This window comes from Somniosus microcephalus, chromosome 14, assembly GCF_052327205.1.
Source record: "Somniosus microcephalus isolate GS21.2 chromosome 14, FLI_Smic_1.0, whole genome shotgun sequence".
NCBI lineage: Eukaryota > Metazoa > Chordata > Chondrichthyes > Squaliformes > Somniosidae > Somniosus > Somniosus microcephalus.
The window spans coordinates 33,602,303-33,619,396 of NC_141000.1; the positions used below are offsets into that span (position 1 = coordinate 33,602,303).

Genomic DNA, 17,094 nt, shown 5'->3' on the forward strand with positions numbered 1-17,094 from the left:
GGACCAGGCAGATTCCAATTAGATTTTATTTTCCATTCTTGAAAGTGTAAAGATCATAAGCATATCAACGTTTGCGTCAAGCAACATCTAAATGTGTCATTGGCTCTCTGGTTCAGATGACAAGCAAGAAACCAAGTACAGCAGGAAAGTGATCCTAGTGAGGGGGAGGAATTGGCCTTCCGATTGGATGCTGGTCCAGAGGTGTGTTATTAGCATCAGCCTGACTCTAAGTATGCTGACTTTGCCTCATTTTGTGGAGTGGGCATGCTCCTGGTCCATACTGGCATTTGGAGCATTAAAACAGCTCTTAAAGGGCTGCTTACAAGGGTGCAGTTGGGTAAGTTTAAAAGGAATGTGGCCACTTGATGGTAAGTGGGTGCGTATGGGGATAAAAATTCTGGTAGCAATTACAAAGGCTGTTATTTTTAATGTATATTTCAGCCTTTGTACAGGTTGTCTGGGTCACCAAAATGCCTGGCACAAATGTGGAGACAGGAAACTAAGTCTGTGGTCAAATGTTGGCATGGCACAACACTACATTCCCTTTTCAATGGCTGGCAAAATGGGAGTGTTCCAGAAACATGCAGTAGCGAGGGGGCTGGTCCTGCTCGTCACTCTAAGGCACTCACCCCATAAGACAGGAAAATAACACGATAATCCTGCCTTGTGTGCAGCTCAGCCATGCGGACCAGGATATTCCCTGGCTAAATTCCTGATCTGTACTGAGTTAGTTGACCTTGGCTGGTGTGTTTTGACCCCTATGGTGAAATGGCACACCAGCTGTTTGCACAGAGGAAGAGCCACAAAGGCACTGGATGGAGGCTGGTGCGCATGGCACTGAACTCTAGTACGTATCTATGACTTGATAGGAAGGGCAGGAACACTAATTGAATATTTCTGAACAAGAATCAATATATAAAAATTACTAACATTTGTTCCACTGTCCAACTTGTATCTTCCTCAATTCTCAGCGGTTCCTCAGGCTCCGTCACCCTTCCCTGTGTAAAAGTAACAAGCATCACTAAAAAGAATCAGTTACAAGGTCTGAGGGATACAGTTATGTGCACCAAGTTGAATTGTACATAAAAACCCTTCAATCTTAGGAATCTAGTCTAAATGCTGACTAATTAAAGTATATGATCAGTGGGAATAAGACATCCTCCACATTAATTACAAGCAGCAATTTTTGGAACAGATTTAGGTAGAATAAATTAGTATTATCAAAATCATTTACATGTAAAATATAAATGATGCACTGTCACTTTCATTACATTACAGCAGTGCTCTTTATATTTATGGAGCCAATTTTAGCAGATATTAGGAGGATTTTTTTTAATTAACTGGGATATTCACATAATAACCTAGGCTGCTATTTATAGTGTGTGTAGGACATGAATGGGAGATGATATTTTGGCTGTCTTCTTTGATGTCGATGGATGAGCAAATGTAAATGTGCGTAGGCCGAGAGCAGAAGAGATCACAGACACAAAAGGGTGGGTTAATGTGACAGCGCTACTTTTTGGGGGAGGCAGTGAGACTTCTGCGCCATTCAGCTCAGTGGAGAAGTACAAGTACATGCTCTCAGGACAGTGCCAACATGGTACGGACATGTTCTCAGGACAATGCCAACATGCTATGGGTATGCTCTCAGGAGAGTGCCAACATGGTAGACATGCTCGCAGGACAATGCTAACATGCTATGGGCATGCTCTCAGGAGAGTGCCAACATGCTAAGGGCATGTTCTCAGGAGAGTGCCAAAATGCTAAGGATATGCTCTCAGGAGAGTGCCAACATGCTAAAGGCTCAGCCGACAGTTTGAGGTTTTACAGCACGCCACTTAATACTTTGAATAATATTTAATGGCTTCAATTCAACTAATAAAGCAGCAGTCCAATCATTTGAAAAATGACACCTTCAAGCAGAAAGCAGGCTTCTGAGGATGGAGAAAGGGTCAATCCCATTAAGCTGTATTTGGGACATGTTTCCTGAAGTTTCCCTTTAAGTCCAAAGCTTTATAAAAACAGTGATTAGAATGTAATGGGTGTTCTTTATTTTCACACCTGGGATAGGTAGCTGTGTGCAGGCTGACTGATGAAAGCAATATTAAGCTAGCAGCTCTGATACAAACAATGTGACATGCAAAGTATTGCTTCCCAAGTGGGCGATCAATTTAGAATTAGCTTCAACAGCTGCCACTTAAGAGATCAGAGGACGTGCAATAGAAACCAAAGTATGATTTTTGACAGAGGACCTAAAATTTCTACCTATTATTTCAAGGCTTGTTTTGGTGATTTTTTTCCCCCCACTCATCAAGCTGTGGAACTGAATATTTTTCTAACTATTCTGTTTAATAAAATTATTTTGCACGAAAAACACTGCAGCAATTACATTGAATATGGTGCTGACTTCCATTAGTTTGACTTGTACTGCAGTTGATAATTCTAGATACAAATGAGGAAACAGAAATTTTACACAAAGCAGAGCAGATTTGATATCCATTCAAATTGCTGCATCCTCTTCTCTGCCTGCAATCTATATCACCTTCACAACTAGCAATTGAACACTTCGAACCTGAATCCTCAGCATTTGTATGTCTGGACCATGCCTCTAAGTGATCCAGCTACATTATTCAATAAGACTCGAGTGTGGAAAGAATTTTTAGTTCAAGAGTTTGAACTACAAAGACCTTAAGTTCTCAGATGGTTGCTGGGAGGTAATCACAATTGGCTAAAGATGAAAACCTGACTCTCCTGGAAGGGGGGGGGGGGGGGGGGTATTGATGCAGCATATACCTCCTTGACCGAGAAGGAGAGCAATGCATTCTGTAGAGACAGAACTAGCATTCGATGAATGTAGTGGGTATTAGCAAATGCTATATCCTACATGAGCGTGTTCATATACAGATACTCCCAAGAAGCATTTTGTGTTCGACACTTGCCTTCATGTAAGTCCTAAACTTGGAACTCAAGCCATCATTCCGGCCAGACAACCTCTCTTCCACTTCTACATTATTTTGCAGCAGTTCCTTCGGCTCCTGGTCAGATTCCACTGAAGAAAAAGTAATAAAAAAACTGAAAATATAAAAATAAAGCTACTCCGCTTCATAAAAAAAATTTGATACCATGTTGAAGGAAAATCTACCATCATAGACCAGTAACCTATGAGGTGTTTTGATAATATTAGGTATCCCTTGTGCCCTAATACAATTGATGCTGAAGCAGCCAACCTCAAATTATTGATTCACCAGTAAAGTGAAGTTTGAGGTGTGACATCTGAAGTGTGACGCTTACAGAAAGTGCGACGCTTACAGAAAGTGCATGCTATGCGCAATTATTTTAATATAGCGTAGATTTATTGAACTCAATTTCTTGCAGGGTGGGGAGGAGAAGAGGGTTGCCGTTAAGATTATTTTGTTTTTATCTAGCTGTTATGACTTAATCTCTAAATCCCCATTTGCACTTTGGTGCTAAAAAGGTTCTTGTTCCAAATGTACGACTGCCAATGAAAACACACTGGCCACAGGTGGTTCCATAACTGTGGCCTGCAGCGAAGTAAGCACATGACAACTTGCCCTCAGTAAAATAGTCATCTACAACCCTGCTATAAACAGCCTCAATTCAAACCCTGTACAATCCAAAACAGGGCACTGTGTGTATTCAACAGTTGGGTATATACTGTGGCTCAGGGCAGACATGTCTTTAATACTAGGACCTCAAATAGAATCCAGGTTAAGATACTGCAATGGAGTTTATTCTCCAATCAGAAGTGATGGATGAGCTGGGTTCCGATAGTTTCCATTTAAATTTGGATAAACCTGGCCATAATGCCCAGCTGCTATCTATAGTCCACTGTAAGTTGTAGTTCAATACCTCACTTTTATGTCGGTGAATCAAGTGTTGGAATACAATGCCCTGCCAATCTTATAAGCCCAGTGGCATGTTGGGAGTGCTAATACATACCACTGTGCTCTGATACCACCATGTTAGACTGGGATTGTTTTAAATGTATAACTTACTAATTATGCCTACCCAACTTCAAATAATTGTGCACAGGGATCTATGAGTATAACCAGAAACCCTCCCCTCACAAAGGAACAAGATACTCCAACTACTCTTCCATCAGCAAGCAATGTCAATTACAACTCCACAAATCATCAAGCGACATCCACACCGGCACTCACTAGAAGTGTGCTCTTTATATCAGCCCACCCCTTCCAACCAGTCTCATACACCACAAACTTCCGACTTCTTACTTGGGGCAGGATAGGAGGAGAGAGCAATGATCATTAAGGAGGAGGGACAAGATAGGAAAGCCAAACCTCATCCCACTCCAGACCTCACCGATATTAACAGGCCACCCTTAGTGGTACAGTTGTCTCGTGGTTCTGGTACTGGACCAGCAACCCAGCAGTCATGAGTTCAAATCCCACTAAATTGGGAAACTGAATTCAATTAATCTTTGGGCTGGCACCAGAAAAATTACTGTAAAAGCAGCTGGATTGTTGCAAGAAATGCAACTGGTTCACTATTGTGGCTGACATGGGATGGGGAATAAATACTTGCCAGTGTTGCCTACCTCCCAAGAGAAAATACTTTGCCAGCACAAGATAAGTCATTTTCCACCACACCTGCCTATTCTCCTTCTCTCTCCATCCCTCTCCTTCTCCCCGAAATCATAGCCTCCTGCCATCAATCATGTCAATTTGTTGTGCTATATAGGTGCAATCAAACCACCATCTAGGACTTTAATTTATGAATATATACTGGTTTGCCACTTCACTTGAAACTGGGGGCTAGTGAGCGCAGAAGAGGAAAATCCCAGCTCTTAAGTACAGATACTGTGTCACCATATCACATGATGACAACCATAACCATGCACTGTGTGCACAAACTTTCCATCATTCAGTAAAAGAAACTTGGGACCAAGCAACAGCCTTTACAATTATCCTATTCACTTTGGTACTAAAATATAATGCACTCCTGGAGTGGTTACTTTTATTTATTAAATGTCATTTTTGGAATGAATTCCAAATTTACAGTGAAGCCTATCTATGTCGCAATGTGATTGCTTCCACTGTGTGTGTATCTATGGGAGATCTGGAGTTACTCTCAGCTCTCTCCATGACAGAACCAACACTTGAATGCCTGCTAGGGTTACAGCCCAAACTGGATTGGACAACATATAGACAAGAAGATTACTGCCAACAGTCCCAAATGTGAGTACCTCTGAGTCGCACTATAAAGTTAGATAATACAATTACACCAAGCATCTGATCTTAATAGTTCAGATACAACCAAGATAATCACAGAATTATTGAATTAAGCCGAATAGGATATTTTGGCATAGTTTAACATAGTCCCATTTTCCTGCTCTTTCCCCATATTCTTCGATATTTTTGTTCAAGTGTTTATCTAATTCTCCCTTAAAAGTGGTCATTGAATTGGCTTCAATAGCCTCGCATGATAATGAATTCTATATTCTAATAACCGTTTGCATTAAAAATACCTTTTAATCTCCCTACCCATTACGGTTCTAGTAGTAATCCTAAATTTATGTCCCCTTGTTCTAGAATCACTGACGATGGAGATAATTTTACACTATTTACTCTCTCAAATCCTTTCATAATTTTGAACACTTTCAATCTTCCCTCAACCTTTTCTGTTCCAGTGAATACAGTCCCATTTTTCAAGTCTCATTTTCATAACTATATTCCTCACTCTAGTATTATCCCAGTGAACTCTACATTAAACCTTTCCCATGTTTCAATATCCTTTCTATAATGGGCTTCCCAAAACTGTACATAGTATCGCACTGTGACCCGATCAATGTCTTGTACACAGATTCATCATCCCCGCCTTGCTTTTGTATTCGGTGCCCCGTATATAAAAAACAGAACACCATTTGCTCTTTCCCTCCTACAATGCTGTATTTAAAGGTCCAAGTATCTGTACTCGCAGGTCTCTCTGTTCCTCCACTCCATTCAGAATGTTACCATTTAGAGTATATTTACGTTCTCTGTTCCTTTTCCAAAATGTACCATTCCACGTTTATCATTGTTGAGCAAGCTGCTCAGAACTAGTCAGATTTCCTGAACTTCAGCCTAGAAAAACCAACAGGCACGTTTTTGATCATAAACAGCTTACCTTTCATTGATCTAACATTCAAATATTCCTCCTGTTTATTCAAATGATCCTCTTCGGAGATATGCGCCATCTGAAGCGTCAGACTGCCTGTATCTTCATCTGAGGGCTGAAGGTGGAAATCTCTCATTAAATGCAATGAACAAATGCAAATACATCATCTTAGAGCAGTACAGAAGACTTTGCAAACACAAAGCACCCTTTTCCCCTACTCTAACAGGTGTTTATTGATTTCAGAAAAAGGATATTAACTTTCAAAAAAATGGAATCCTCTTCCTAAAAATTGTAATTATTCTAGTAGGTGCTGTATCATCCAGGTTGTAATGAAGTTAGAGTTTATGAAGATCTGATTGAATCTAACATAAAAGTTCAATGAAAATAAAACCTGCAAGATGACAGAAATGCAAAGCAGTTAACATTACTGAAGTACGAAGCCCTTTTGAGTGTATGAGTGTGCACAAGGAATAGGATCATACTGAAGTAACTTAGCTAGTTTAATTGAAAACTGGATCAGAAAGGGGAAACAGAAGATGGTGATCAATGGAAAATGCTCCGCCTGGGGAGCGGGGAGGGAACTCTATTTGGTCCTGTATTGTCTGTGCTATTCATACATGGTAAGGAACAGAGTGCATTGTGTGATAAAACAAGTTTTGCTGATGCCATAGTTATCTGGACAGGCGACAAGCATAAGGGGGGATTAAAACATTCAAAGCAATCTGGACTGATTAAGCAAAGGGACTAAAGAATGGCAGATCGATTTTATTAGATAAAAGTAGGCAACAAATAATGGTAAAAGGAGGAGAAACGTATATAAACTGAATGCAGCTCAATTAGAAAAGGTGGGAAAAAAAGGGATTCAATATAATTATGGGCTGTTCACTGGACTAAGCAAATTATGGAGTGCATAGAATTACATAGAATTTACAGCACAGAAACAGGCCATTCGGCCCAACTGGTCCATGCCTGTGTATATGCTCTGCATGAGCCTCCTCCCACTTTAATTCATCTCACCCTATCAGTATATCCTTCTATTCCTTTCTCCCTCATGTGTTTATCTAGCTTCCCCTTAATCTTAGGGACTTGATTGTAGATCAAAACAAGTTATCGTAACATTGTAAACGTCGTTGAGGACAGGCTTAGAATGTTATGTCCAACTCTGAGCTGTCTACCGTCAACAGGTATTTGATGCACTGAAGCAATTCAGAGAACAGCAACAATGTCAATTCTGGGAGTTGGATTTCTAAGACTCAGCTGAACTTGTTTTCCTTGCAAAGATTGCGATATGGTGAAGATCTTTTAAGTAGTAAGAGGCGTAAATAACATGGGTATAAAAGCAGGCTATTGTACTTGAACAGGTACAGTACTCAGGGTCATAAGTACTAAATTAACAGGTTTCCAGTAAGACTCCACATTAGGAGGATCCTCCTTCCTCACAGAGTACATTGTGACAATTAATTCTATCCAAAAGGAGTTGGTTAAACATCTGGCGATTGCCTCTGGTGTATTCTTCCCCCATGCTCCATATATAGCATCATTGACATCCATAAAAAGGAAATACTGCCCATCTGAATGGGGGCAGGGAAAAGAGAAGCAGAAAATGCAACTAGGGATGACCCCAAGCACAAATCCACCTCTTGTGCAATGCCCCACCCTTTGCCTCACCTTCAGTTGTCTAGACCCCGTGGTCTGGAATTCACTTACTAAACCCCTCCTCACAATCCTCGTTCTCTTCCTTTAAGACTCTACTTAAAACTCAACTATTTAATAAAGCTTTTGTTCACCCCTGCTAACATCCCCTTATTTGGCTCGGAGTCCATTTTTATTTGATTACGCCTCTGTGAAGTGCCTTAGGGTATTTATCAACCTTAAAATGTGCTCTATAAATGCAAGCTGTTGTTGTTTATCTTCAAATGCTGAAGTCTTGGTTGGTCAGCCCAGCCCAGGAATGAATAGTGCCTGGTACTGTTGTTTATAATCACCAAGAGTTGCTCGACACAAACCTATTCCTTGTAAGTGGCAGAGCTAATAACCTATTAAGTAATTCAGGTGGAAACTGGATGCCCCTAAACAACACAATCTGACTTGACTATCCATGTCCAAAAGTATTCATGGCAGAATACTGGCGTAATCTGCTGTCCAATCCAATCCATCAACATAATTAATGAGCAGACCAATAAATAATTACTGGCTTCCATTAATGGGATGCTACCTCTCCAGATTTCTTTATGTGGATATGACTAAGTACTTGTGAATCCTTTTATAGTCAGACTGTCATAACTCTATAAATTCAGCAATAATAAGCCAAAATAATTTGTTATGCACAGAGGGGGGTGATTACTCCCTTCTAAACCAATGTCAAACTAACTGGGTAGTAAGAGCTGTTGAGAAGGAAAAGAACTGTTTGGCACAAAAGAGGAAACTAAGCTTTGTAGAGGCCGTTCTAGCAATGGAGGAGACATGGGAGCTCCATTTGAGAACAGAGAAGGTAGTGAGAACAAAAATGTTGATAGCTGCAGGATGAGGGGTAGAGCCAAAGGGTAAGAGGAGTTTGCTGCTAGTTAGAGCCAAGAAGAAGCAATGCCTTTGAAGAATTGAAAACAAAATTTTCATTTCCCCATCAAGTGCACGGAGCTGATCAAGGTGCAGCCATTGTGTTGAGGACTGGAGGTTGTGTGCACCCAGAGCGGTGATCTGATGGAAGATGTTAAATATAGTATGGAATCATCAGGAACAGAGTGGAAAGGGTTGACTCATAAATGGGGATCATTGATATGAAGGAGGAACAGAGTGAAGGAAACAACAGCACCCTGAAGAATCCTGCAAAAGGTCAGAGGAATGAAAAATGAGAAAAGGAGTCAAAATATGGCAGCCATGACCAGATTTAGTAGGAGGCCACATGGTGGTACGTGGTTTCGAAGTGCACAGGAAATATTATCTATGGAAAACAACTAGCTAGATGAAGGTGTACAAGTAGATAAATGTGGAGTTCTGTATATCTCTGGGGGTCAGGGAGAAACTTTGTAGAAGAATAAATGCTATACAATCCATGAAAGGATAAATTGTACACATACTATGGAAAGAAGTGGCTTGTTGGGCTAATCAGCTTTTTTGCGCAACATACTTTCCTATTAACTTGTCTCCTTATGTGCATATGTGACTTGGAGGGGGGGGGGGGGGAGAAGAAAGTAAAGTACTGTTAGTAGTCACGCATGTGCGCATATATGTATATAAGTATCAATATGAAGTTATTCGATTATGTATGTGTATGTAGAGTATCTGTCCAAGTTAACCACCAATCCCTTTGTATTTAACAGATCTGAGGCACTGTAGGATGCCAGTCAGCTGGAAGTGAAGTGGGCATGTTTGTCTGGTGTCCAGTGCTGCTATCCTCACTGAGTACCAACTAACTACCGTGGCCTTCTGATCTGATCATTCTTTTACTGCCCAATCACAACAGGCTGCTTTTTTTAAAATAATACAGCTCACAATAAATGTTGGGTGGGACCAACCAGGTAGAAAAGACAAATTAGCCAGAGGAAAATCTTTCAACTACAGATTATTCTGAAACAGCTGATATCCATTAAATGCAAGAGCCATTGGACATGAGCAGATAAATATCACAGTACTGCTATCCTTCATTTGATTGACCTAAAAAGGTGAAAAACCAACTAGGATTTGATTGAAGCAAAATGGCCAGGGAATTACAGATAAGAATAGGCTTTTCCTTTTTAAATTAACCTGGTTTTCTCTAATGGCTTCTAAAATGTACAATGTCAAACATAGACCTTGTTAACTGTATCACTCAGCATCTGAGGTATTAATACTCAACACAAGCTTCTGATGTGACCAGATATAAACTGGTGTGGAGATGCCGGAGTTGGACTGGGGTGGACAAATGTAAGAAGTCACACAACACCAGGTTATAGTCCAACAGTTTTATTTGAAATCACAAGCTTTCGGAGCGCTGCTCCTTCTTCAGGTGAAGTGGAGAAATGCATAAAGACACAGCTTATATAGTCAGAGAATCATGTCAGATGTTTACAGGTAACCTTTCCAACTGCCATTTATCACACCTCGGCTGTGTAAACATCTGACATGATTCTCTGACTATATAAGCTGTGTCTTTATGCATTTCTCCACTTCACCTGAAGAAGGAGCAGCGCTCCGAAAGCTTGTGATTTCAAATAAAGCTGTTGGACTGTAACCTGGTGTTGTGTGACTTCTTACAGATATAAACTAACTGAAAGAGGAAATCACATTTTATCAAAAAAGAATTACTTCTTTGAACTTTTAGCTCTTGCTTTGTCACTGGCTTTTGTTCCACATATTGGTATCGAATGAATACTCCAGTAACAATAAGAGAAGCTTTTTTGTTCCTATTTTATGGCTGATTTCTTTTTGCGTGGGCATATAAAAGTCAACGGCAACAAAGACACCCAAGCTCCTCTTGTACTTCACAGAATCCAGAAGAATCATCGCTGGGGTGTCACAAAAAATTAAATTACGTGGGAATGTGTCAAACTTCAATCCTAACACTGGCTCTGAATCGTTTTGAGACGGCCCAAGGCTGTGATAAGGTGCTATGTAAATAAATGCAAAATGTTTATTTTCTTTTAACATACATGGCAGCCTAATGGCTATAGTCCTGGATTAGCAACCCAGAAGTCGTGAGTTCAAATCTCACCATGGCAAGTGCAAGTTGGTAAGTCTGCTGATTTGTGGGCTGGCACCAGGAAATGACCATGAAAGCTTGTCATTAAAGACACAACTGGTTCTGTAATGTCCTTCAGGAAAGGGAACCTGCCACCCTACACGAGGCTCCAGTCCCTCACTATGTGGTTGAGTTTTAATGCCCTCAGGGTAAAAAAGGATGTATACTCCCAGATTTTGTGTTTCAAGTTTTTGCAATTATTTCTCAGGATTTGACAGGAAAATTTCTCCATTTTCTCATAAAAATTTCTCCCAACCCCACCCCCAAATAAAAAGAGGTTTCACATCTCTTTGCAACCTTAAAAAAACAGCAGAGGTTTGGGATGGAATATTTTAGACAAGCTCCTTCTGCTACTAGACCACAAGAGACTTATTTAATTGGTGCATAAATAAAGGACATTCCAAGTAAATAAACAGATAAATGCCAGCAGCAGTTATATGCTCAATTAAATTGAGAGATTTAAATTCAAACATGCAGTAGCAGAAGTTACAAAACCAAATTGCGCCACAGAAGATCCATGTGATCCTAACAATAATCACTGGCTTGGGCAGTGCACTACAAGGCTGCAAAAAAAAACCTGGGGTACAAATCATACAACATATTTCTAAATTGTTATTATTCTCTATAAACAGTGATTTTTTTTTTTTAAGACTCTTTCTACCTGCCCTAAGATAACATAGTCCAATTAACCTTGACCAACCACAGAAAGCAGTCAGTCATCTGAAAAGTGCCAATTATCAGCAGTCTGTCCCTGTGTTAACTCTTGAATCCCGGTATGAATTTATAATTTATTTTACAACAGCAGGCTTAAATGTTTATGGCGTCAATTTATGAAAATTAAGTAAGATTCAACTGACAAGAGCCTTCTACAGCAAGGCAAAGCATGGCAGCCCAGCCAAGTACATGACCTTCCATTTATATCTTGCACAGCAGTCGAGTCTCAACGTTAAGCCAGAAAAGCACAATACTGCTGAATATCACAGGGAATGCATAGAAGAGGGAGCAGTACTTCATCAAACTGCCAGAGTTACCCCCTTTGTGATACAGAGTCTGATATACTGACTACTGAAAAATCTTGGGGCTTTCTGAATCAAAGTCACTGTTCTCTTTTGTGGCTCAGCTGGTACAGTGACTAGATATTCTGCTATAAAAATAAACTGCATGTTAGTGTCAAACGCTCCATGCGCTTTTTATAGTGAAACGTAGCTGCAGAACTGATAACTCAGGAATGGAGATGTGAGGTACACTAGATAGCCTGTGCCTCTTCTGAACTGCCTTCATGCTTTGCATGCTCAGTTAAGAACAATGACAACTAGTTAAGCCACCAATTATACTGTTAGAGTTCCCGTTACTTCAGCAGTTTCGCCTGTCAAGTGGATATATTCAGACGTCGAAAATACTCACCTCAGTCGCAGACAGGCGTTTATCCCCATTGTCACTCCCAATTCCGGAGTCAAAGTCTTGCTTTTTGTCAGGATAAATGTCTTCAATGCTTTAAAAAAAAGAAAATCCAAAATGAAGTAACTGAAGTCGTCGCTATCACCACATCGTACTCTCTAAACCACTGCTCCTGCAAAAATGGAGCAAAGTCTCGACTCTCTGAAGACCATTAGTATAATGAGTGCGTGGAGTTAGCAATTCCCAGTGAACACACTACATTACCCAAAACCGTCACAGTTGGCACAGATTCAGTAAGAATCCAACATTCATTTATAACTCTGGGAATAGCTGGTTATCCACTTGACATTTAAAGAACTGCTCATTTTCTTTTTGGTTTCCTAGCAATTACAAACATTTCTGCCTCTTTTACCCAATTATTTGTATTTAATTGTGTGAAATCTGGGTCAAGGTGAAGAATGACAACACTGGAGAGCAGATGATTCCATTTTGGACCCCACACACCAATAGCTTGTTTATGGCCATTGGTCAGATACCTAGGAGTGACTTTTATGCTCTGGCAATGTGAGTCAAATCTACCCTGAGAAGACGACCAGTGGCTGCATCAGTAACATTCCCATCCCCACATTACTTGCACTGTATTCGAGCAAGTCTGCCAGTTCAGTACAGGACAGATCTTTGTGCGTCAGTCTCCAATTCCCAGTGAAGATAAACTCATTACACTTGGATCCTTCACAGAGTTGAGGCTCTTATCAAACTTCTGAGTTGGGCTGGAACCCAGGCCCCCAAAAATTGCACCAAAAATAAAACAAGGTGCTCTCACTTCATACCAGCTGTGCAAGCAACAGGAGAACCCAATCTGTAAGGTGGGTGGGCACAATCGCACATCATACCAAGCTGTGCACTAATGCATTGGACCACCAAGTATTTGTCTTGTAATAGCATCCAGCACTTCTGAATCATTTAACAACGGAACCTATAATATTAGGAGGTAGAAGTTCCTCAGGTGTTCCCTGCTCTCCCATCATAACTTCTGGGGAAACCCTGGAGAAATCCGTCAACGGTCGTTTACATCGGTCTCCAAAATTACGGCAGGAGATTGTGAGAATTCCACAGCAAGTCGACCCCATCATCTACATATGACGTACCTCTTATTATTTCAGTGAAACTATTTTGTTTCAAAACAAATCGAAGAGCAGTATTTTCCATTTACTTCACATATTTCTCATTTTAAGTAATAAATTCCCCCCCCAAGGTCTTTTACAAACCATCTGTAATCCTATCTCATCAGAGGGTGTAGTTTAAATCAACTCAGCATTTCCACCTAGCCAAGAATGTTTCAATATCATCCGACTGTACTTAACAGGCACAGCCAAGAACAGGGAACCATAGATTCCTCCGAATAGGCCCATCCATAAACTCTTAAAAGGTACAAGGTACAGAGCAGACATTAATAAGACAAGTGAATGTGCCATTTTTAACTGATGTTTAAGCTTCCTTGCACTCACGATCTTTGACATCTCAATAAGAGGCTATATTACCATAGAATGTCTCCGTCAAGAACGCATTTTTGAAAACTACACAATCAGGCCAGAGGGAAGGCAAGATTTTGGTATTAAATGTTGCTCTTGGGGGCCCCCTGATCTCCACTGCGAGGGATTTTTGACAGAGGATTCCTGAACTGGTTCTGGGTCTGTGTGTTTTGCCTCTTCCAGGAGGTGAAAGGAGAACGGAAGGGTATGTACGTGGGAGTGAGTCCAGCAGAAAAGGGGGCAAGCGCAGGTGGGCCTGATGGCCTTTTCTCGTGCTAAGTACATAAACGAAGCTCAATCTACAGGTCAGAATGTGACTGCCGGGGCAATAATATAATATAAATGTCGCCTGTTCTCAGGTCTGCTTGTTGTCCAAGCAAATGCTGCATGTCAGGCGATTTGATACAAAACAACTGATTACAAGAAAATCTTGTAGGTTTCAAATAAAATTACCAGCAACATTTTCCACTAGGAGGCACCAAAGTTCCATACTGCAAGTATTTAATCTACAATACCAACAAACAGAACCCTGATTTAATGAACTACTCCATGGGGAGCAGTAGCCTAGTGGTTCTGGCACTGGACCAGCAGCCCAGGGACGGAGAGTTCTGAAGCCACCACGACAAATTGAAAAACTGCAATTAAGAAATCTGTTAAGTTTTGACCATAAAAGTTGCTCGTTTGTTGTAAAAACACAACTGGTTTAGTAATATCCTTTGAGGAAGGGTGCCTGCTCCCTTAACCAGTCTGGGAGAAGTGACTCCAGTTCCTCACTACTCTTAATGCTCTCTGAAGTGACCGAGCAAGCCACTCAACTGTATAAACTGCACATCATAGCAGCAAGCGGAGCGGGGGCGCGCGAGGGGGGGGGGCGCGCGCGCGAGGGAGGAGGGGGCGCGCGCGAGGGAGGAGGGGGCGCGCGCGCGCGCGCGAGGGAGGAGGGGGCGCGCGCGCGAGGGAGGAGGGGGGGCGCGCGGGGGAGGAGGGGGCGCGCGCGGGGGAGGAGGGGGCGCGCGCGGGGGAGGAGGGGGCGCGCGCGGGGGAGGAGGGGGCGCGCGCGGGGGAGGAGGGGGCGCGCGCGGGGGAGGAGGGGGCGCGCGCGGGGGAGGAGGGGGGCGCGCGCGGGGGAGGAGGGGGCGCGCGCGGGGGAGGAGGGGGGCGCGCGCGAGGGAGGAGGGGGCGCGCGCGAGGGAGGAGGGGGCGCGCGCGAGGGAGGAGGGGGCGCGCGCGCGCGAGGGAGGAGGGGGGCGCGCGCGCGCGAGGGAGGAGGGGGCGCGCGCGCGCGAGGGAGGAGGGGGCGCGCGCGCGCGAGGGAGGAGGGGGCGCGCGCGCGAGGGAGGAGGGGGCGCGCGCGCGAGGGAGGAGGGGGGCGCGCGCGCGAGGGAGGAGGGGGCGCGCGCGCGAGGGAGGAGGGGGCGCGCGCGGGGGAGGAGGGGGCGCGCGCGGGGGAGGAGGGGGCGCGCGCGGGGGAGGAGGGGGGCGCGCGCGAGGGAGGAGGGGGCGGCGCGCGAGGGAGGAGGGGGCGCGCGCGAGGGAGGAGGGGGCGCGCGCGAGGGAGGAGGGGGCGCGCGCGAGGGAGGAGGGGGCGCGCGCGAGGGAGGAGGGGGCGCGCGCGAGGGAGGAGGGGGCGCGCGCGAGGGAGGAGGGGGCGCGCGCGAGAGAGGAGGGGGCGCGCGCGAGAGAGGAGGGGGCGCGCGCGAGAGAGGAGGGGGCGCGCGCGAGAGAGGAGGGGGGCGCGCGCGAGAGAGGAGGGGGCGCGCGCGAGAGAGGAGGGGGCGCGCGCGAGAGAGGAGGGGGCTGCGCGCGAGAGAGGAGGGGGCGCGCGCGAGAGAGGAGGGGGCGCGCGCGAGAGAGGAGGGGGGCGCGCGCGAGAGAGGAGGGGGCGCGCGCGAGAGAGGAGGGGGCGCGCGCGAGAGAGGAGGGGGCGCGCGCGAGAGAGGAGGGGGCGCGCGCGAGAGAGGAGGGGGCTGCGCGCGAGAGAGGAGGGGGCGCGCGCGAGAGAGGAGGGGGCGCGCGCGAGAGAGGAGGGGGCGCGCGCGAGAGAGGAGGGGGCGCGCGCGAGAGAGGAGGGGGCGCGCGCGAGAGAGGAGGGGGCGCGCGCGAGAGAGGAGGGGGCGCGCGCGAGAGAGGAGGGGGCGCGCGCGAGAGAGGAGGGGGCGCGCGCGAGAGAGGAGGGGGCGCGCGCGAGAGAGGAGGGGGCGCGCGCGAGAGAGGAGGGGGCGCGCGCGAGAGAGGAGGGGGCGCGCGCGAGAGAGGAGGGGGCGCGCGCGAGAGAGGAGGGGGCGCGCGCGAGAGAGGAGGGGGCGCGCGCGAGAGAGGAGGGGGCGCGCGCGAGAGAGGAGGGGGCGCGCGCGAGAGAGGAGGGGGCGCGCGCGAGAGAGGAGGGGGCGCGCGCGAGAGAGGAGGGGGCGCGCGCGAGAGAGGAGGGGGCGCGCGCGAGAGAGGAGGGGGCGCGCGCGAGAGAGGAGGGGGCGCGCGCGAGAGAGGAGGGGGCGCGCGCGAGAGAGGAGGGGGCGCGCGCGAGAGAGGAGGGGGCGCGCGCGAGAGAGGAGGGGGCGCGCGCGAGAGAGGAGGGGGCGCGCGCGAGAGAGGAGGGGGCGCGCGCGAGAGAGGAGGGGGCGCGCGCGAGAGAGGAGGGGGCGCGCGCGAGAGAGGAGGGGGCGCGCGCGAGAGAGGAGGGGGCGCGCGCGAGAGAGGAGGGGGCGCGCGCGAGAGAGGAGGGGGCGCGCGCGAGAGAGGAGGGGGCGCGCGCGAGAGAGGAGGGGGGCGCGCGCGAGAGAGGAGGGGGGCGCGCGCGAGAGAGGAGGGGGCGCGCGCGAGAGAGGAGGGGGCGCGCGCGAGAGAGGAGGGGGCGCGCGCGAGAGAGGAGGGGGCGCGCGCGAGAGAGGAGGGGGCGCGCGCGAGAGAGGAGGGGGCGCGCGCGAGAGAGGAGGGGGCGCGCGCGAGAGAGGAGGGGGCGCGCGCGAGAGAGGAGGGGGCGCGCGCGAGAGAGGAGGGGGCGCGCGCGAGAGAGGAGGGGGCGCGCGCGAGAGAGGAGGGGGCGCGCGCGAGAGAGGAGGGGGCGCGCGCGAGAGAGGAGGGGGCGCGCGCGAGAGAGGAGGGGGCGCGCGCGAGAGAGGAGGGGGCGCGCGCGAGAGAGGAGGGGGCGCGCGCGAGAGAGGAGGGGGCGCGCGCGAGAGAGGAGGGGGCGCGCGCGAGAGAGGAGGGGGCGCGCGCGAGAGAGGAGGGGGCGCGCGCGAGAGAGGAGGGGGCGCGCGCGAGAGAGGAGGGGGCGCGCGCGAGAGAGGAGGGGGCGCGCGCGAGAGAGGAGGG

General features: G+C 46.8%; 1 protein-coding gene across 6 annotated transcripts in view; it reads right to left on the minus strand.

Moving 5' to 3' along the window:
• The window catches only part of lrch1 (leucine-rich repeats and calponin homology (CH) domain containing 1), a 247,116-nt gene that overhangs the window by 78,646 nt on the left and 151,376 nt on the right, over positions 1 to 17,094 (minus strand). For all 6 annotated transcript variants that reach the window (XR_015080796.1, XR_015080797.1, XR_015080795.1 and 3 more), the window contains exons 7-10: positions 12,257 to 12,344; positions 6,145 to 6,250; positions 2,940 to 3,049; positions 931 to 998 (exon numbers count right to left, since the gene is read on the minus strand). Coding sequence is in view for 2 of the 6 variants with exons in the window: in XM_086006477.1 (XP_085862603.1) it covers positions 931 to 998; positions 2,940 to 3,049; positions 6,145 to 6,250; positions 12,257 to 12,344 (372 nt within the window). In the remaining 4 variants the exon portion in view is untranslated. The remainder of the gene's footprint in view (positions 1 to 930; positions 999 to 2,939; positions 3,050 to 6,144; positions 6,251 to 12,256; positions 12,345 to 17,094) is intronic.